The following is a 23,141-nucleotide window of genomic DNA, read 5'->3' as shown; positions in this document are numbered from 1 at the left end:
CCCCCACTCAAACCGCTGCAGATAGAACGACTACGACTACTGTTATCACAACACATGTAGTACAACATAACCATAGATTACAAATTTGTTTTCGTGTCTTTCTGTGTTACTTACTTTCCATTTCTTAGCATGGGGAGCGATCTCTCACATCCTCCTGGAAGCCTTGTTTTGGATTATGTGCTAATTTATGGAACCACTATGCAAACCCAGACAACATGGGTGCACCAATGACTAAATTGTGAGAACGAGTTAGTTAATTTGTGCCGACGAGTTAGCAATTCGTGGGAAAGAGATAATAATTCATGGGAACAATATAGTAATTTGTGGGAATTGTGTAGTTAATTTGTGGGAATAAGATAGTAATTAGTGGGAACGAGTTAATGCACGGTTGTTGTTTTTTTCACACGTCGACTCCGGGGCTCCGTAAGAGGACTCGATCCAAAATGGGTGGTACAGAGCAACAACGACAAAGGCTATCATGTCACCAGCGGACTGCATTGCAGTGCTCTAAATTAACCCGGGACTGGACCAGGGCCCTGAACATGGCACCACAGTCAAAGTAAAATGTCTAATACTAGTAGTATTGGTTAAGTAGAAGGCTACTGTAAAAAAAAAAAAAAAAAAAAAAGCCAAGCCAAAATATCCACTAATCAGTTAGTTTCAATTTAAAATAATATTTTGTTATTTTCGCATTTGTACAGTAATGTGTACAATGCAGCAGCATGATTTATTTTGTTACCAGGTGTAGTCTTATTTTTCAGGTACACGGGAAAAAGTGGTAGGCAGCGCACTGCGCTTGCTCGCGCATGCCGAAACAACTTCTAAACAACGTCTACTTAGAAAGCACAGAAGTGACAGTTCGAATCTGGTACGTTATGCTGTTTTTGGTCTTTTTCATCTTTTTTTTTAAAATTGTATTTAATTTATCATATTTTCCAACCATTAAGAAAACAGTATGCAAATATTTATCATATGCAATATATTGGACTTCTCATTTTGTCTTGTTTGTCGTGAATTGTTTTTTCTTTTTAGAGAAATTGATAAAAAAAAAAAAAAAAAAAAAAAAAAAAAGAAAGTGCTCTAGGTATTAACTTGATTTTACTAATGTACTGTACATACAATGCCTGCTGTATAGATTTATATTTTTACAAAATTGAATGTGTACAGAGAATGTTGCCTTTAAAAAAAAATTAACAAAACATTTTTGAGGACAGGAAATGTTGTTAACAGGTAAACTACCCTTGGGACTGGACTTTCCTGCTCTACAATTGTCATAATTGTTGGCTATTACTGTAGCTTTAATTACTTTACAATAAAATACAGCATTTCATACTGCATAAGAAGCTTACGAATCCAATACAGTTGTTTACAGACTAAACACCAGGGTGAAAAACGGTTTGTTTATGTGCTACACAGGAGCAAAAAAACTACCATCACAGCACAGGAACACTTTATCTCAGTCAATAAGTACCACGGACGGTCACCATTCGCTTCGTACGAACCAATCAGCAGCTGGTTCTGGAAACGCTGATGCCAATGTTTGTTACCATAGAAACACTTATGCAGCCAACTAAAACATTCAACAGTACATACAGGAAATCGAGAAAGGTACGGTGTTAACCATGGTATTTCTTAGATAGGTTTATTAGGTAAACGCAATATTTTAAGACAGTATTGAACAAGAAGAAATGCATAACAACTTGTTTTAGATTTACAAAAACGTTTCGTATTTCAAACCCTATATGACAATTTCTCTGGATTACGGTAGTTTTCTTCTTGTGTTTGATATATGTTGTAAGGTTTACTCATGGTAGATATACAAAAAACAAATGTTGCCGGTAATTTACAGCAGTGTATATCACAACAATGTACGGTAGTTTTTCATTTTACTGTGTTTACATCATATAGGCTATATCTCAGTGAGGTAACTAATGACACGCAGATTAGGGGGAGGACGCTTGTGTCCCAACTACCTCTGGAATCAGACTTATTAAGAGGGAGTAAGTTCAACTAGTGTCGCTTTACGTGAAGGAGTGAAAACTAAATAAAAATGGTCTATGGGTAGAATTGTATAGGTTTTTTTGTTTTTTTTTATGGTCAACACAGTGCGTTCCTTTCTTAAAGTAGCTTTCATTTCTCTTTCTACAGGGTCGTCTTCAGTTGCATACAATATAAATAAATACATCAGATTGTTTTATCATTTAATTAAGCCGGCAACCAATGTATTTACTGTATTTTTCCAAAGTAGCCTCGTTTTACGCATTTGGAGCTACCTCGAGAATAATTTAAACAGATCGGTAATTCAAAGTAGACTCACTTTGACATGAAGGCATGGTCGGATCTTCTGATATCGAATCGTCTTCAGATCGGCTTCGTGGAAAGTGAATTTTCTGCATCGCGATGGGGTCATTCCCAAGCCGAACATGGAAAGATTTAGTTATTAACCCCTTGAAGGGTTAACACACACACACACACACACACACACACACACACACACACACACACACACACACACACACACGCCGTGTGTGTGTACACACACGTGCCATATATATACAATATATATATATATATATATATATATACTATACTATATATATATATATAGCAAGCTACTGAACTATTGAAGTACAATATTTATATTATGTTTATTTAAGAAAACTTTATTGCACAGGAACCCAACTTGTCAAGATGCCAGATGTTATTGGGAACCCAGACAAAAGAGTGTTTACTCCTGGCAGACTACCACAAATATCTGAACCAGTAATGAGGTTGAATCCTGCATCGGATCCAAGAAAGATGAGAAGGATCATTGCTGAGGATCCTGAATGGTCCCTCGCCATTATCCCTCTTTTAAGAGACCTCTGTCTCCAACATATTGTTAAGAACTTTGAAAGTAAGTTCTAAATGTTTTGCACTTTATCTGTTATTCTTAGTTATACAGTAGTCTCTGCTAATAGGAAAGCCTCTTAAGAGAACACTTTAGCTTAGTAACAACCTTGTGGTGAAACAGAATGTTCCGTTTGTAAGTGCTGTCTTAAAAAAAAAAAAAAAAAAAAGGAACTTAAAATAACACATTTTTGGCACCGGTGTTGGACCAGAAAGTGGTACATCATCAGAATATGGTATGCATACCAAAACGTGACCTGTGTAAGGCCAGAAAATGGCACACTGTCAAAAAGTGGTACATTTGTATTTCAAGTACTTAATGCATGTACCAGTTTATGTACCAGTTTTTTTATTTATATATTTCTTTGTTTATTTATTTATTGCATTTTTCAATATATACACTGTGCATTGGCTTTTCTGTTCCATGCCACATCATGGATCGTTATTGCTGTGTTACCTGTTTGACAGTGTGGGCAATAATCCTTACACTATCAGTGCACTAGAGCGGATAGTTTGAAACAAGCTTTGAAATAGACTTTAAATGTATTAGTGTGAAAAGTTGTCAGGATTTTAACAATGAAAAGAGAAATGAAACTTTTTTTAAACAGTTGTAGCAACGGGGGGGGGAGGGGGGGGTGGGGGGGGGGCATGTAACACTGTATTTTTCAGACCCTCTGTTTACTTTTTAACATTGCCTTAAAAGAATATGCAGTTTTAAGCATGTGGAATCTACATTATTTTCAAAAGTTTTCATTTAATTATGTTCCCTTATTTAAACACATGACTCAAATATATAATAATTGTATTAAATGAGGTGTAGATGTATGCTGCCTGTGTGTACTGTATACCAATGACTCAGCATTGGATATGTTTGTTGACTATAGCTAGATAATAAAGTTTAGAGATCAAATAGTGTTTCTAGTATACCTATTCACTCTGTATAGGAATGTTACCATGTAAATTTAAACAACATTAATGTACAGTTGACCCTGGCTTTAATGGTATAAGACTGTCATTCAAAGACCAAGTGTCATTCAGTGTGACGAAGTGCCATTAGTTTTTCATCAGGGAAGTCTAGTTGGGTATATTTTGTAGTGCATAAACAAGGGATAAAGTAGTTGCTAAAGTAAAAAAGATACATTTTACAAAATAAACAAACAAAAAACACAAAATTAAGCACTTACCTCTCTAAACAAAGCTTAATTAGTTTCATGGCTATCAAACCCCCTTTCAAACTTCTTAAACAATGCATTTTTACAGCAGCTTGGTCATCCTCAAACTCAAGAGCATAGTGTCAATATTGATGCATGAAATATGTAACAAAAAAGGAAAAATATACAGAATATTAAAGTGTTTGCACAACTACAGTATACTGTACTACACTCCTTTGATAAAACAAAGAAACAAACCAAAAAAAAAACATGTGGACTCCACTTGGAGAATTGCTGGGAACTATGCCTCTACGTGTGTTTGAAAGAAATAGGCTAAGGGAGTCTCCTCTTTCGAATAAAAACACGAATAGATAAAAGGTAATTACCATTTTTTTAAATTAAAAGTAAATACAAAAATAGTCACATTTTTGGCAGATGTTTAGGTTTTTTTCCCCCCTGGATTTGACTGTTCTTTAAACAACGTTCGGTTCAGTACGCTCAGAGCACAATGCATATGTAAAATGCAGTTATTTTTCAGTAGAATAAGTAAAATAAATTAACAATAAAAAGAAACGCGTTTGTTGATACCATCCAAGACATGCAGGGGTGATGGGTAGTCAAGAAAAAGGGTGTGAGAAGCATTTATTAACTAGCTAACATAGGGCTGTCTTGTTGTGATCTTAATATAGCCCCATTAAATCTTATTGACTTAAAATACACACCTCTTATGATAATAATTTAAAAAGTTATATTAACACATTTTAAAATTAGATCTCCAGCCATACAAACAGGGCTTTAATTAAGGGCACATTGTTTCATAAGTGCTGTGATTGACAACTGCACAAATCACGAACAAGACAAACTGTAGTTCACCCATTAAATCAATTTTATATAACCCAATGTGTTGCTCATAGGTTAGTCACATACATTTGCTGAATTGTGAAAAAAAAAAAAAAAACTTTAAGGGCCAAACTCAATACATTGTCTCCATGTAGGGGCTCCCAAGTTATGCATCCAGTAAAGGCGCTCCGTCCAGAATGCAGGGTGCACCCTATAGCTTGGAGATTGCTGGTTCGAGTGCAAGCTATGCCACTGCCGACCGTGGCCGGGAGTTCCCAGGGAACGGCGCACAATTGGCCAAGCGCTGCCTGGATGGGTAGGGGTTAGGTTGACTGGGGAGTCCTTGGCTCACCGCACACCGGTGACCCCTGTGGCTTGCCGGGCACCTGCAGGCCGGTGTGTACGCAATTCAGAACTGCATGGTCCTCTGACGCTGTAAGTTCTGATATGGGTGCATGGCGGGCTTCCAGAGCGAAAAAAGCGGACGGCTGACAGCACTCATTTTGGAGGGTGTGGGTGCTTGTCCTTGTCTCTCCCGAGTTAGTTCGGAGGTTGCAGCGGTGAACGTGGTTGAATAATAATTGAACATTCCAAAATTGGGTGAAAATTGGAAAATTAATAGAAAAAAAAGTATATCGACTACGTTCAGATGGCTGTTATCTTGTTTTCTGATCTAAAATCATTTGCGCATTCCCGGGCAAGCACAGTACACAGTGTACCATGTTTTAACACATACCGCAAAATAAGACTACACCTGTAGCGAATAAAAACTGATATAGTATTGTTTTGTAACCTGTTAACTCATCATCATCAAACTCAAATGTTTTATTCAATCTTTGCAAAACTGATTTGTCATCACTAGAGAAATCTAGAACTACTGCTTTCTTTTTTTTTTTGACATGTGACATGTTAATTGTCGTATTCATTTACTGTTAGAGCCACTGTTGCATTTTTACTGTATGTAGGGGTGTGAAAAGGATGGCTTTGCAGGGGTGACGTCAGACCAGAAATACAGACTCCAAACAATGAGGAATGGTGGTGAACCTGTGACGCTACGGCGTCCAGAGTTTTATTAAATAATAATAACAAACAAAAAGATTTAAACAAAACACACAAAACAAAGGGCGTGTTGGCCAAACAAACAGACAGACAAAACAAATGTGGACGAACCCAACAAACAAGTACTGTGCTGGCACTTCCAGCACACTGTAGCAATTGTTATTTTACTCTCCTCTCTCATTCTCCACTCACGAACACACAACCCCGAGTGAGTGAAAACATGCAGCTTTTATGCAGCTGTACCGAGACTCGATTGCTAATCAATCATTCAGTTGGAGTCTTGGTACAACTGCACGTGAATTAATAAAAGTGCAATTCCCCGTGCTCACATATTATTTTACCTGCACGTGAAGTGCTGTGCAATCCTCGTGCCTAAATACAAATATACATTTACATATATACATAAACACCAACATTAACACTATATACAACATAAAACACTAATAAACATAAAGGGATGGGACACTCCGCCACAAGGAGTGTTTTATTAATTTAGTTTGTCAGTTAGTTTATTAACATTTGTTTGTACAGTTGTAGGCAAAAGTTTTCATACCCCAATGGACATTTATAATTTCTAGAAATTTCTCAAACAATTTTAGGAAAAATCTTTTGCAGCAAAAGTTTTGCTTTTGTAGATGAGGGAAAAAAGTTACAAGAAATAGATGTCTACAATTATTTATTTCAGCAATTTTTTTGCAATATTTCAAAAATGCTAATTCAAAAGTATTCATACCCTGACAAGGAAAATGAAATTAATAGCGAGTTGAGGCACCTTTAGCAATAATAACCTCTAAATGATTAGGATATTTGTGAATGAGCTTTTGGCATGATTCTTCAGTGTTTTTTTTGTTTTTTTTTACCATTCTTCAATACAAAATTGTTCTAGTTCATTCAAATTCCGAGGACTTCTCTTGTACACAGCTTTCTTCAACTCATACCAAAGATTCCAAAGAATTTAGATCAGGACTTTGACTAAGCCATTCCAAAACCTTGATTTTATTCTTCGTTAACCATTCTGAAGTAGATTTTGTTGTGCTCTTTGGATCGCTTTTGGATGATTGGCCAATCTCTTTTGGTATGCTATGGAATCCATTTTACCATGTATTGGAACTAAATTTCCTGTGGCATTAGAGGAAAAACAGCCCCATAGAAGGATATTACCACCTCCGTGCTTGACAGTAGGTATGGTGTTCTTTTCTTTGTACTGCTCACCATACTTTCTTCAAACGTAACGACTATCAGTGTGACCAAATAGCTCAATTTGTTTTTGTTTCATCATTCCACAAAACCTTTGTCCAGAAAACTCATATCCATCATTCAAATGCCTTTGCAAATTTTAAGCGATTATACTTGTGACGTTTTCCTAAAAGTGGCTTTTCTCTTTGACCTACGATTATTGAGACCTTCACCATGCAATACTCGACCTATGGTTGAAATGGAAACCCAAGTCCCACTTGAAGCCAATTCATTTTAAATATCTTTGGCAGTCAATCTCTGATTGTTATTAACCTTTCTCACAATTATTCTACTTGTTCTTGGTGAAAGAACCTTCTTTCTTCCAGATCGAGGTAGCTTTGTGACAGTACCATGAGTCTGATAATAGAAACAATAATTGAAATTGGGATACTTGGAAATCGTATTGTATCCTTCTCCAGCTTTATGGCAATAAATAATGTTCTACCTAAGGTCTTCAGATAGCTCTTTACTTTTTCCCACATTGACTTGGTAGTGACAGCAATCATTCTATGCCTAACTCTTTTATACTTTTAGAATGTACAAACCATTTTTCCTAAAATTTTGCTCTTGATTAGCATTTTTTGAGTTTTTCAAATGTTTCTTGTAACTTTTTTCCTCATCGACATAAGTAAAACTTTGCTTGTTTTCAAAAATTTTCTAGGAATTATAAATTTCCATTGGGGTATGTTATTTGACTACAACTTTGTGTATATATATGTAAAACAAAGACATGTATTAAAAACAAATCTTAAAAAAAGAGGATACAAAGAAAGAATTATAGAGACAGAGTTAAGAAAGTGGATAAACTAAAAATAGATGATCTTAGATTATAAAAATAGAGATAAAAAGGTCAAGAGAGCCCCATTAGTAATGACATACTCTAAACTTTTGCCCAATATTTCTAAGATAGTTTGGAAACACTTGCGTATTCTACATAATTCAGAAAAACTGAAAAAAGTGTTTATTAAGGCCCCAGTTGTAGCATTCAAAAGAGAAGCTAATTTAGGTGATATTCTAGTTCACAGTAAACATAAAATAATAATTGACAGAATAGGTTCTACAAATACTTGCACTAGTACATGTCAAGTTTGTAAATACATGGACAAAAGTAGAAATATAATTAAACATGAGAACACCACATATCCACTAAAAACTAATACCTACTGTAAAAATAGCAATGTTGTTTATGGAATAGCCTGTGAAAAATGTGATGAAATAAAATATGTTGGAGAGACTGGAACAACTTTATATAAAAGAATTCAGAACCACCTTTCATTAATTAGAAATAAAAAAATGAATGAACCAATAGTACAGCACTTCACCAGTCAAGGACATGACATAAATGATGTAAAGTTTGTAGTATTAGAACAGCTAAAATTAGACAATGCGACATATAGAAGAATAAAAGAAAGTAAATGGATAAATAGACTGAACACAATTATGCCAGTGGGACTCAACATAAAATAATGAACTAATTAATTCCAATAAATATATAAAAGTTAAAAAGAATTAAATAAACAAAATTAAATCAAAACTTATGCATGCTGATCCTCAGAGCCAGCATTACATGATAATATAAATATAAGTTTATATAAAATAATGTTAATTAGAATTAATATAGATTTAAAGATATAAGTAAAAGTGATGTCACAATATATAAAACACCATTACATCATGTAAGAATAAATCATGGATTTGAATATAAACAATAACAAGTAGTTGTCATGCCATCAAACACCCTATGTTTTGATTCAAACACAGGCTCCCTTGAGAAAGATACAGTGGCTTGCGAAAGTATTGACCCCCCTTGGCATTTTTCCTATTTTGTTGCCTTACAACCTGGAATTAAAATGGATTTTTTGGGGGTTTGTATCATTTCATTTATACAACATGCCTACCACTTTGAAGAAAATATTTTTTATTGTGAAACAAACAAGAAATAAGACAAAAAAACAGAAAACTTGAGCGTGCATAAGTATTCACCCCCCAAAGTCAATACTTTGTAGAGCCACCTTTTGCAGCAATTACAGCTGCAAGTCTCTTGGGGTATGTATCTATAAGCTTGGCACATCTAGCCACTGGGATTTTTGCCCATTCTTCAAGGCAAAACTGCTCCAGCTTTTTCAAGTTGGATGGGTTCCGCTGGTGTACAGCAATCTTTAAGTCATACCACAGATTCTCAATTGGATTGAGGTCTGGGTTTTGACTAGGCCATTCCAAGACATTTAAATGTTTCCCCTTAAACCACTCGAGTGTTGCTTTAGCAGCATGCTTAGGGTCATTGTCCTGCTGGAAGGTGAACCTCCGTCCCAGTCTCAAATCTCTGGAAGACTGAAACAGGTTTCCCTCAAGAATTTCCCTGTATTTAGTGCCATCCATCATTCCTTCAATTCTGACCAGTTTCCCAGTCCCTGCCGATGAAAAACATCCCCACAGCAGGATGCTGCCACCACCATGCTTCACTGTGGGGATGGTGTTCTCAGGGTGATGAGAGGTGTTGGGTTTGCACCAGACACAGCGTTTTCCTTGATGGCCAAAAAGCTCAATTTTAGTCTCATCTGACCAGAGTACCTTCTTTCATATGTTTGGGGAGTCTCCCACCTGCCTTTTGGCGAACACCAAACGTGTTTGCTTATTTTTTTCTTTAAGCAATGGCTTTTTTCTGGCCACTCTTCCGTAAAGCCCAGCTCTGTGGAGTGTACTGCTTAAAGTGGTCCTATGGACAGATACTCCAATCTCCGCTGTGGAGCTTTGCAGCTCCTTCAGGGTTATCTTTGGTCTCTTTGTTGCCTCTCTGATTAATGCCTTCCTTGCCTGGTCCGTGAGTTTTGGTGGGCGGCCCTCTCTTGCCAGGTTTGTTGTGGTGCCATATTCTTTCCATTTTTTAATAATGGCTTTAATGGTGCTCCGTGGGATGTTCAAAGTTTCGGATATTTTTTTATAACCCAACCCTGATCTGTACTTCTCCACAACTTTGTCCCTGACCTGTTTAGAGAGCTCCTTGGTCTTCATGGTGCCGCTTGCTTGGTAGTGCCCCTTGCTTAGTGGTGTTGCAGACTTTGGGGCCTTTCAGAACAGGTGTATATATACTGAGATCATGTGACAGATCATGTGACACTTAGATTGCACACAGGTGGACTTTATTTAACTAATTATGTGACTTCTGAAGGTAATTGGTTGCACCAGATCTTATTTAGAGGCTTACAGCAAAGGGGGTGAATACATATGCACGCACCACTTTTCCGTTATTTATTTTTTAGAATTTTTTTAAACAAGTTATTTTTTTCATTTCACTTCACCAATTTGGACTATTTTGTTTATGTCCATTACATGAAATCCAAATAAAAATCCATTTTAATTCCAGGTTGTAAGGCAACAAAATAGGAAAAATGCCAAGGGGGGTCAATACTTTCGCAAGCCACTGTATGTACAAGATATCGAAAGGTTGGGCAGCTGGCTCTTTGAGCTAATATATATATATTATTAGTACCTATAGAAAATCTACACCCCCTTGAACTTTTTTCACATTTTGTTGTGTCAGCGCCTCAGAGTTTGATGCATTTAAATGAGGTTTTTTTCCACTTAACTACATACCATTCTCCACACTGTTAAGGAGAAAAAAAATTTTATTGAGAAAAAAATTAATTGTTAAAAATACTAAACTGAAAGATCATAATTGTTTAAGTCTCCACCCCCCTGAGTTAATACTTGGTGGAAGCATCTTTGGCAGCAATTACAGCTGTGAGTCTGTTGGGATAGGTCTCTACCAACTTTGCACACCTAGATTTGGCAATATTTGACTGTTCTTCTGTACAAAACTGTTCAAGCTCAAGTCCTTTGGGAGCGTTGATGCACAGCAATCTTTAAGTCATGCCACAAAATTTCGACTGGATTTAGGTTGGGGCTCTGACTAGGCCACTCAATGACATTTACCTTTTTGTTCCTTGGCCACTCCAGTGTAGCTTTGGCTGTGTTTTTTGGGTCATCGTCATGCTGAAAGGTGAACTTCCATCCCACTTTCAGCTTTCTTGCAGAGGACAGCAGGTTTTCCTCAAGGTCTTCTCTGTACTTTGCTCCATTCATTGTCCCTCCTATTCTGACAAGTACCCCAATCCCTGCCGATGAGAAACATCCCCATAACATGGTGCTGCCACTACCCTGCTTCACAATAGGGATGGTGTTCTTTGGGTGATACGCTGTGTTGGGTTTGCGAAAAATACTTCAAACGAAATTCAAAGTGGGCTTTCTTGAGTAATAGCTTCCTTCTTGCCACCCTGCCATGCAGGCCAGATTTGTGGCATGCTTTGGCTATTGTTGTGACATGCACACTTGACCAGTCTTGTCCATAAAAGCCTGTACAGCCTTTGCAAAGTTGCCATTGGCCACTTGGTGGCCTCTCTGATCAGTCTCCTTCTTGCTCGGTCATCCAGTTTGGATGGATGGCCTGATCTAGGCAGGGTCTTGGTGTTGCCCTACACCTTCCACTTTTTAATAATCGTCATCCCCTGATCTGTGCCTTTCAACAACTTTATCCTGGAGTGCATGGTGCTCATGGTTGAGTCTTTGCTTTGAAGTGCACTACCCAGCAGAGGGAACCTACAGGAATTGCTGAATTTATCCTGAAATCACATGAGTCACTACAATTTAACACAGGTGGAAGTCACTTAACTTGGTGTGTGATTTTGAAGGTGATTGGTTACACCTGAACAAATTTAGGATTGCTATTACTAGGAGGATGGACAATTATTCAACCAAGCGATTTAAGTTTTTATTTTTAATTAATTTTCTACAAATTTCTAGAATATTTTTTTCACTTGGAAGTTGTGGGGTAGGAAGATAAATGAAAAAAAAAAAATCTTACGTAAAGTAAAGGTCCATATTCTAAACTTTTCTTGATCTTGTGTGACCTTGCTACAGATCTAGTATGTGAATTTGAGGAGGGGCAATTTTTTTTATATTCCAAATTACAGGTCCGATATCTAAAGGGGGGGTAGACTTTCTATAGGATTACCCAAATTGAATCTGGATAGCTAAGTTTGATAAATAAGGTACTAGGTAACCTTATATATATATATTATATATTATAATATATATATATATATCTAATATAGTATAATATATATATATATATATATATATATATATATATATATATATATAATATATATATATATATATTATATATATATATATATATATATATATATATATATATTATATATATAAATATACACCCCTGTAGTTGAAAGATCACAAACTTTGTTTAAATGCCAGTTTATTTGACCTGACTAAGCTAACTCGTTTGTTATGATAGTGTTTCCCTGCCACACCTGTCCTGGGTTATTCCATGACAATCTAACATTTGACACTGGGTATGCAGGATATGAAAATCAAACATCTAACAGTGCAACTGAGAGTATTTTGATCCACTGCAATTTAGGTAAATTGAAAAGACCTAAGAAAGTAGAAAAAGTACAGTTGTTTCAGGCCTGGTAAATTTAAATTATGATGACACCATCTCTATTACTAGGTCCTGGTTTAAATCTAACCTTTCTGCATCATGTTATCTTCTTTTAGATGAAGAAATCACTCAAATTAGAGCCAGCTGCAAAATTGCTTGGTATTAAAAGTAAGCAGGAGCCCAGTAACTTAAACAAAATCTAATGGCACCCTTCAATTTAACCTGTGACCTAAGATGGCAGACATATTGTTGCCATGTGACTTTTTGGCTTCACAACTGCAATGATTCTGTAGACAAAGTTTGATCATGGGTATCGTACAAGAAAAATGAAACTTTTTGTGCTTGTAATTTTACAAGTATGCCATCACCATGCCACAGCTCCATACTTCAGAGACCATTTTTAAATTTCTATGTAGGGTTATAGGAACATTCTATGCTAACTATGCTGGTGACAGACTTTGATATCTGTTAATGTGTCTGCCATAATGAGATTATATGACCTGTAAATTTGTGGGGTATGAAGGCAGAGCTTTGATTTATTCTCCTAATATTTTGGTATATAACTAATGTTTATAAAATAAAATTAAAAATTAAAAATTAAAAAAACTAAGTAATTTGCACATAATAATATCTTTCTTTCTACCTTCATTTTGAACTGATTGATGTACAGCAGTGCAATAGAACACAGTGTAATTCGGCATGTATTGTACCACGATAGTAAAATATAAATAATTTATTCTTTAATTAAGTAAGTTTATATATAAAATACTATGCCAACAACCTATTAATTAATTACAATTAAAGTAGAATTGACTAATGGATTCAGTACTCTTGTATTACACATTTAAATACAGGGTTATCTTCCATGTACAAAATGGTTGGGTGTTAGGGAATTGTACTGTTACTATCACATCCCATGATTTGGACATCTCTGTGTTAAAGTAAAATAAACACAGATCAAAGTGGTTTCTGTTAAGTTTCTTTGTTTTGTCTTTTCATATATAGACAACCCAATTCTGAATGAACTTCATCCCAGTCACAGAGCTAAAGTGCTTGAAAAATTATCCACCAAACTCCCACTAAAAGTTACAGCCAACCTGATCAGTGATGAAGGATACTGGAATAGGTGCTGCACAGAGCGCTGGGGAGTCTGTGATGTGGCCTGTTATGAGAATAGCTGGAAGAGAATGTTCTTTGAACGTCACTTGGAGAAAATCATTGAGCTCTTCATCCCTGACGTGACTGACATCAAAACAGTCCTGGATGTTGTTCCTCTCTGCAAGAACTATGTGAAAAAACTGAACATATCTCAGCTGCTACCTCCAGTAAAAGAACAACAAATGAATGAGGATGATAATGCTTCAGACACCGCAAGTGATCTTGGCCATGAAGGTCCCTCAATTGACCATTTTGACTTTTGCACTCTCTTGGACAAACTAACTCATCTGGAGGAGCTGCACTTGGTTTATGGGGTCACTGGATGTGGGATGAATTTTGAATGGAACCTCTTTGAATTCACCTATCGGGACTGTCAGTCCCTGGCCAAGGCTTTAAAGTCTTGCAAAACATTAAAGGTAATTTATGAAAACTTTTAAAGATTTGTAACTAAACTTGTATAGTATGAGCTTATTTGAGAACCTGAAATACAGGATTTGGCTATGAAAAAAAAACACAGGCAGCATTTCCATTAACTCGTAATTACCTGTTAGACGGTTTCAAAAGTAGTTGACCACAGAGACTGAAGCTGCCTGTCAGTTTGACTGGCAGCAAAAGGTCTGTGACAGGCAGCTAGAACTTGACTGTCACTAACAAGAGCCCTTTAAAAGCACAGGCAATTGAATGAGTGAGTAAATTGGCAGTTCCTGCCTGAGCACATGCTTGTTAACAAAGCAAATCACTGACAGGCCGATTCAATCCACGCCTGCTCCTACCATTCCTCCTGGAGGAGAGGATTTGTGTATTTTGTTTTCAACCATGATGAGTCTGATTGACTGTACCTCATGTGTTTGTTGAAATGAAAGCATAAAGTGCAGTTTATTTTTGTATTGTTTTTTACATGTTCTCTTTAGTCTAAATATGTCAGTCTGGTTTTATGTAAGTTTGCATACTCTGCTGTCTTTTCAGTATAAAATGTTTTAATTCACGCTGATATTATACCTGTAGTTTTCAGTTATGCTAAGAATTATTTGAATTTGAAATTATAAAACGAAATATGATTGTTAAAAAATATTTCCACAACTTTTGAAAACACATTGTTATAACCTTCATTTTCAGCTTAATTAAAATGAATAAGGCTGCTAAGTGAAAGGAATGAGTTTTATTTATTTTTTTATTTTACTTTTTCACATGAGCTTATTTATGTGTATCGCTTTAAGAATGAACAGGTGTCACATGAATGATGATGTTTTGAGCTATGACTGGTAAAACATTTTGTGACAAGTCACTGTGACGGGCAGCAGTTTTTCCTAGCAGAAACGCTGTGCAGAACAGTAGGTAGTTGGCGGCACCAAATGATGGTTAACAAGAATCTAGGGGGTCTTCTCTAAACATTTCATTTGAACATGAGAACATTTGAGAACGAGGGGAGGCCATTCAGCCCATCTACAGTAAGCTTGTCCGGGTCCTAGTTACTGATTGATCTTAAAATTTTCTCAAGTTGGGTCTTAAAGGATCCAAGTGATTCTGCCTCAGCAACATGACTAGGTAACCCATTACATATCCTCACGACTCTGTGTGAAGAAGTGTCACCGTCCCTCTGTCCTGTCTGTTTCCACTTAATCTCCAACTTTGTCCTCTGGTCCTGGTTTCTGTACTATGCTTAAAGTATTGATTTGAGTTAACTGTGTCAACTCCTTTTTAAAGAATGTAAAGACTTCCATCATCTACTCACTAATTCGTCTTAGTTCTAGGCTTAGTTCTTTCAGCCTGTCTTTGTAGAACAATGCATTAACTACTTAAGAGAACATTAAACATAGGCCTGTTTATTTAAATATGTCAATGTCACAATGGTTTGGGACTGACAAACTACTGGTACAGAGCAGAATACCAAACTCTAAGTCTTATTCTTAAATTGTTTAATTACAGGTCTTTGGATGCACAGAATCAAAAGACAGCATTTGGAAATCTCCTAGGAAACACACATATTTGCTTTCTATTCAGCAAAGTTATAAATAATCCAAAATAGTCTGCACTGTAAATGTTTATCATGTTACCATTTACTTCCTATCTCAGCATAATTGTCTGCCATTTAAAATGTTTACAATATCAAAAACATTAACCTCAAGATAAAACGATAATAACTAACAATAACTGATAAACATTTTATTAAAGCCAACTTATAAATGATCCAAAGGGATTCAGTATAACTTTCTATGTCTTTGCACTTTCTATAGACTCTTTTGTGTTTTATTTCTTTATTTTTCATTTGCAAGTCAGAAATATCAATTTTTAACTCGAAACGATACACATGATAATCTGGATGTACTTTATCAAACACTGAAAATAATTCAAGCAGCCGCTATTACTGTTAATAAAATGCAGCCGCGCCCAATAAATAAAACAAAAACAGTCAAAGTATTGTGATTATTATGTATGTTTATCAGAGTATTTATACTTCTATAAAATGCAGAAAGATTGTCCTTCTGTAATTAGTCTTCAATTATACAATGAGTTGAAAACTGTAAAGTTCATGAGCAGCACAAAATGCTCTTCATAGGCAGAATCGCAAGGTACCTGCTTTACCCATCCTATCAGAGTGGAAATCTGCTTAATTCAAATCGCACATGCGTACATGTGGATAATGATTTTGAAACTATGCTATACTAACCTTTGAGCTGTTAAATAAAAATGAAATATTTATGCACAGTGTTTTAGAGATAATATATAAACCCTTGGTTTAATCCATATTTTACTTTCTGACATAGCCTGTTTACTTAGCCAAACAATGGTCCATTCTCAGCAGCTAATGATCACTTTTCAGAGAAGAACTAGCATTCAGTTAAAAATTGTTCTCAAGACAATGGCTTATTATTAAACGGTTTAATTAAGTGCTTGTGGCAAAGTGGTTGATAGTGTGCAAGTGCAGGTGATCAATTAACAGACAGACAATTATAATCCAGGTGCAAAGTTTGTTTAATTATATTTTTGTGTCCAGTGCTTGACAGCAAAACAAACAGTAAACATTAATGATGTTGTTAAGTAATACAGCAGTATGTATTACTTAATTTGTAATCCCCAGGTTTGCTCCACAATAATCCTGTTTTTATTATACACCCACACAAAACACAAAACACACACAAGTCTGTTAGTGCATGAATTAGTGCTAGTGGTGCAAATACAGTTATTTGTGATACAAGTGCAGTGCTGTTCCGGGTTTGTGATGGCCTCTGGCGACAGCTCCGGAACATGTTAGCTGTCAAGCAACAAATAGACAGAACAAACAAACACTCACAATACGGATACACAAAACACAGGTACTTCCGGGTCACTTTTCATAAACCAAAACGAAGGAACAGATTACTTTGCTTCGACCCCTATTTATACCATCACTCATGGTAAACGATTGCAGCCACTCCTTCAATTCGCGGCTGCAATATCATTTCCCTTCCTGGTCAATAAGTTAGTATACCAAAGTTCCGCCCCTTTTTAAATGACCGACTTCCTTTTAACCTTCGGAACGAAGTATCAGGCCAAATAGTCCAGGGTAATCTGTTCCTGTTACTTAGTGCCCTCACAGGTTGGGAGGGAGATTTACCACCAAGAATCATTGTCTTTCTGTCACAGTGCTCCATACCCTATCTGAGCTCCTGAACCTACAGGCATGGCATGCATGCAAGGCCAGCATCATGTTATTTTACACTGCGGTCCAGCTGTCATACCCAATAAGCTTGCTGTACCCAGGCTCCACCTAGCCTTAGTCTTCTCTTATATTGACTTCACAAGAAACAGCAGAATATTAATTAACATACTAAATCTTATTTTGACAGGTTTTCCGGATACATCAAAGTAAAGTTGATGACGAAAAAGTGAGGTTACTTATCAGCAGTTTGTTGGATCATCCATTCTTGACAGTGCTTGACCTCTCCCATAACCTGATTGGGGACAGAGGCGCAAGAGCTATCGGAAAACTGATTAATGAAAGAAAAATGAAGAGTGTCACCGTCTATGATAACAAGATCAGGGCTCATGGTGCCCAGGCCATTGCCTATGCTCTTACCAAAAATACAACATTAACATCTTTGAACCTCAGGCTGAACCAGATAGGAGATGAAGGAGGTCAGGCCATTGCTCATGCTCTTCTAAAGAATGCTACTCTTACAAATATTCATCTGGGAAGTAATGAGCTGACAGAACCCACAGCTACTGTTCTATCTCAGGTTCTTGTTCAGAATAAAACACTGAGGAATATCAATCTCTCCTGCAACAGACTGGGACTGGTAAGTAGCCCTTTTTGAAAAACAAAATAAACATCTGCCATAACACTAAGAGTAGAGTGCGGCCTGCATGGGTAGGCAGGATAGCGCTGATTCAACATAACAAGTCTGTAGGGATGTCTGACCATGGGAGTGGAAATCTGCTGTGAAGCCTGTTCTCCAGATTGGTTCACAGACTAATCGTTATGAAGCATGTGTAATTTGTGCAGTCTTGTATACAGATGCACCTGTCAAGCAAACACCTACTTTTTCTTTAATATTTCAAATAAAACAGGTTCTTATATAAAACAAAATCTAATACGATTTTACATTGGTTTGTGCATTCTTATTTAAAAAATATATGAAGTGACAAAGAGTAACACAGCACATATGCTTTCTGTGTTTTTATGCTTTTTAAAGATTACTGTTGACTAACAATGTATATAAAGACAGGAGAGATACAAAGATCTGGAAAATCAAAAGGTACTGTACAGTTTTCCTGGCCAAGTTACAGAGACCTGGCTATAAATGGTCTTGGTAATGGAAAGGAGAATCTTCCTTAGAGGATTTCACCACCATTTATCCCAGCAAGAATCTTGTCTCCTTTAGACCATGCAACACACTGATGGTGATGGGTGAAAGGCAGGAGATATCAGAGAATTAACATGAAAGGTACACAAAAAACATCCCAAGACAAACTTCTAACACAACAGAAGGCTATTTCACATTGTTATATGTTATTTGCTGACATTCTTATACCCCATTGTATTCACACACAAATACAATGCCCAAGATACTATTTTTGTCATTGTCATCTGTGAACATCCTGAATAATAGGCTCTTGCACATCACAATGTCCCCAGAGAAAGAAATATAGACAGTACTATACAAATATGTACATACAGTAGATATTTGTAAAACCATTTTATCATGTTAAGATGAAATTAAACTATAGCAAAGTGTAAGAGAAAAAGGTTTTGTTTTATTGAGCTATTGAAAAATGCTGATGCTAGGATGTTCACCAAAAAATAAAGGAGAAAAAAACCCAGCTTATACATTTTAAATCTGTAAATTGATCAAGCTTGTTTGCTGTTGATTGATTTGTTTGTGTGTTACTGTAATAAAGGCAATTGCATTAGACAGTTTTAATTGCAAACCACTACTGTTTTTAAATGAAGCATCTTAGCAACAGTGTTACTTAGATACTGTAGTACAAACACAGTAACTAGGCTGTGTTTTTTGGTAATTTCTGAGTATTTTTAATTTTATGAATTATTGTCTTCAAGGACGGTGGTAAACAGATTCAAGAAGGCATGTCTTACAACACGACTGTTGTGGAGTTTGATGTGCGTCTGACTGAGATTGGGCAGGAGAGTGAATACAGCATCAGCCAAATCCTCCAAAACAACCGGGAAAAAGCCAGAAAGAAACCGATCACTGAATCCGGTGTGAAGAAATAACACATTCTGAGTTCAGTATTTATGATGAAGATTAATTTAATAAATGAAACATTCCCTGAAATTTAAGGTATCCTGATTTTCCATGAAACTATATAGAATACTTAGTCATTTTTTGCTGCAGATTACACTTTCAAGGTGTCAGTAAATCTACTGAGATTTCTTCTGATAAACGCATTATAGCTGTTTAATATATTAAAGAAACTATGTGTCATATATTTATTTTAAAAAAAAAATGTCGAAGTTAGGTGAACGTTCTTTGTTTTAGGCTGAGTGCATGCTTGATTTAATGCCCTTTAATGTTATTAAACTTACCTAGTTTAAAGAGATAGCATCGTAGTATCATCTGAATTTCATGTTAACAGCCCCCAAAAGCCTAAATGCTAATAATCACAGTACCCTCACTCTCTAGCAGTTTTAGATAGAATTTCATGTCTTGTTTGTTTTGTTTTTTCTGTAATGTTACAGTAATGTTATTATTGGTTAATTTGCCATTTAAAACTTTGATACACAGATTTGGTTTGCCGTTTTTGTAATTGTACATATGCAACACGAAAAATGTGATATTGTTAATATACATACAGACTATAGCCTCTCACAGAGAGCTTTTATTAGTAGTATACAACTAAACTTCTGTCAATACCTTAGGCAGTTTAAAGTGGTTTTACATATTACAGTACATTTACTGTCAGATATCAGAAAGTACTGTAAAGAGGTAATTGATTGTTTAATGTGTTGAATATTAATGCAAAAAATCTATTATGCTTTGTAAATACATTACCCAAAAATAAGATGTCTTCAGCAGGAACAAAAAACGCCAAAAAAACAAAACACAGGGGTTCATGTAAGTTTTGGCACTGTCACATTGAATGTTGTTCAGTATCATTTTTATCAGCCACCATTCCACAATCCAGTTTTTGGGATAAAAATGTGGATGCAATATCCAACCCAAACATCCGTGGGACCCAAATTTATCACCAAACAATTGTTCTGGCTGCACCACTGCTTACAGAAAAAAATACATGACAAAATACCAATGGAATTCCATAACAAGACCAGTGTATTGCTCTAAAGAAACCTTAGCATGACCATTGCACTGTGGTCCAGAGACAGCAACACACTGGTTCATATGGTACCATAGTACTGCAAGAGATTACCAATATGTATTGATTTATACTGTTGTGCCAATATCTGTGATGCTTCTACTACCATTGAAGAGCATTTGGGAAGTGACAAAGCACTTTTACAATAGTTCTGTACAATATAATTAATTTGACATAAAAACATGGCTCTTGCATAGTGTGGCAGAGTAGGGGGAAGAAAGAGGTGGTCTTGGTGTGTCGCGCACAAGGTGGAAGGATATGTGGTATAAAGGCGGATTTAAAATGTGTTTATGGCTGTCTGTGTGAAGGCTAAGACTGTGAAACCTGTGTGGTTGGACCTATGTTGGCATATAGAAAGGTACTTTTTATAATATGTGTACTTTGTGTACAAGCGTTTTGGTAATTGGTAAGTGGCTTATAGTTTAGGTTGTATTTAAAAGTTTAGTTAGCACTCCTTAGAAGGAGTTAGGCTTTTGTTTTGTTTTGTTCCTGCGTTTTGTTGTATTTTGTTTAATTATCTGTGTGAATAAAAGCATTAAAAAGACAGTTCTTGTATCTGGGTCAACTATTTAAAGGGTGCAGACCAGCATGGCCGGGATGCTGTGGCAAAATAGCCAGACTTTCTTGTAGACTTTTATGTGATGTGTTTTGAGTTGAAATTAGGATATGTCTCTCTAATCTGAATATTTTAATTTTTAGTGTGGTGTGAGGCAATAATTTGCTGATGGATTTAAGCAACAATGAAGGAGAGCTTTTAGGACATGCAATGCTTTTCTTCAAGATGAGTAAATTAAACTTTTGCTTTTTAGTCATTATAGTTTTGGATAATTTGATCTTATTTGGATGTGCTTGTGTACTTTTCAATTGAACAATTTGTTTTTTACTAGTTATAATCTCCTTTAATTTAAGTTATATTTTCTTATGTCTGGGAGACATAAGAAAATTTTTCTTGTAATTGTTGTTCAAGTGAACCCTATTTTAAGAAGACAAACATTAAGAAGCAAAAGCAAGAACTTTTTTTTCATCCCAAAACTCAAATGCTGACTTTGTAACTTAAATTTGAAAAACACACTATTCAAATGACACAGCAATGAGCAGGATAGTGATGGGGGGCATAGTTTTTGTTATTTATAGTATAATGGTTGGCACTTTTTTTTTTTTTTTTTACTGTTCAAAATGTAATCAACTGCTACATCAATATCTTCAATGTTTTTTGCTTTTTTCCCCTCTTATTTTCAACATTTCCTTAAACAAATTAACATGATGGTACATGTTTAAGTCTCATTTTCAACTAATGACCATTTTTGTTTGAATCAAGTTTTATACCACCTTTAATGTGTGTGGGACATATTGATACAATATGAGAAGAGAACACATTTATAGTTGAAGCTTTTTAATATCATGTATTTGCACTATTTACAGTAAAAGGTTTCTCCTACTACAAACGATGTACAATGTTATTATAAAAAGAAAAACCACACAAAATTATAAAAGACATACAGCTTATATTTAAATGATAATAAACCTTCAGCAAAACATCTAGTGTTAGTAACAGTCTGTTTATTATATTGTTGGTTAAAGAGTAAGTAGCTTCAAGTTTCATTTTCTTGTTTTCTTCTACTTCTACTGTCCTCCTTAACTTTGTTTGCATTTTTTTTTTTTTTTTTTTTTAGCAAATAATCAGAATCAAATAATGTGTTTTTAAATTGTAGTTTAAAAGAAAATTGGTAGATTTCAGTGATCTTTAGTTCCAGTTGCCTGCCATAGATATATGTAACCTAGGCAAGATCAGCTGAAGTGTGTTTTGTTTTTGTTTTGTTTTTTCCCCCCAGAACAGCCAGTGCCATCTGCAGATCAGTCACTTTACAAAGTTCCTTCAGTATTCCTGGCAATAAACTGCTGTGCACTAGATAGTGCTGGTGCTTACTAATATAGGCACTGTGGCTGATCACACCTATATTACATAGGCTTATGACAAGCAGCAAGAACTGAAGAGAGGAACTCCTAAACCTACAGTGAAATCTCCTATAAATACAACTGTACTTGCAAAAAGTACCACGAAGAATTAATTAAACCTTAAATAAAGAAGAACATATGATTTGAAGCTACTTTTTTTTTTTTTTTTAGTATTTTTTCAAAATGATGTGCAGCACAAACAACTAAATGCAAGTGGCTGGCTAACAAATTATCTGAAGCGACTTATGGATTATTTACTATAAATACAGTATGTGAGTAATGATACTGCTTTCAGACCAGCTGGGTTTAGTATAATGCAGTATTTCTGAAGTTAACGTAGATAATGAGGTTTTAGAATTGCCTGAATATGTGACCATCGAAACCTCACAAATACATATTGGGCCATATTCCGTCAAATACACTGTTTTTTTTTAAAGTCATGAAACATAAGGTATCTACAGTCATTGTTTAAATCAAGAATAGTTATAGTTTGTTGCTTGAATGGTCAGACATATGGTCATGACCATATAGACAATGGTCAACACATTGCTTTGAAAGTTGCCAGGTTGTTTCAAAGT

At 35.7% G+C, this 23,141-nt stretch overlaps 1 protein-coding gene across 1 annotated transcript; it reads left to right on the top strand.

Moving 5' to 3' along the window:
• Positions 1–1,565: 1,565 nt before the first annotated feature.
• Positions 1,566–21,735, top strand: tcte1 (t-complex-associated-testis-expressed 1). Its single transcript, XM_041252726.1, has 5 exons — positions 1,566–1,608; positions 2,675–2,896; positions 13,642–14,210; positions 17,622–18,071; positions 19,334–21,735. The coding sequence occupies exons 2-5, from the start codon at positions 2,692–2,694 to the stop codon at positions 19,505–19,507; spliced, it is 1,398 nt and encodes a 465-aa protein (XP_041108660.1). The 5' UTR covers positions 1,566–1,608; positions 2,675–2,691; the 3' UTR covers positions 19,508–21,735.
• The last annotated feature ends 1,406 nt before the right edge of the window (positions 21,736–23,141 follow it).

This window comes from Polyodon spathula, chromosome 6, assembly GCF_017654505.1.
Source record: "Polyodon spathula isolate WHYD16114869_AA chromosome 6, ASM1765450v1, whole genome shotgun sequence".
NCBI lineage: Eukaryota > Metazoa > Chordata > Actinopteri > Acipenseriformes > Polyodontidae > Polyodon > Polyodon spathula.
This window is presented reverse-complemented; position numbering and strand designations above follow the sequence as displayed.

Bases quoted from the DNA above. Each gene is read 5' to 3' on its own strand.
- tcte1 (XM_041252726.1), top strand. From the start codon at position 2,692: ATGCCAGATGTTATTGGGAACCCAGACAAAAGAGTGTTTACTCCTGGC. The intron at 2,897-13,641 runs GTAAGTTCTAAA...TTTCATATATAG, and splicing joins TATTGTTAAGAACTTTGAAA to ACAACCCAATTCTGAATGAA. The intron at 18,072-19,333 runs GTAAGTAGCCCT...ATTGTCTTCAAG, and splicing joins CCTGCAACAGACTGGGACTG to GACGGTGGTAAACAGATTCA.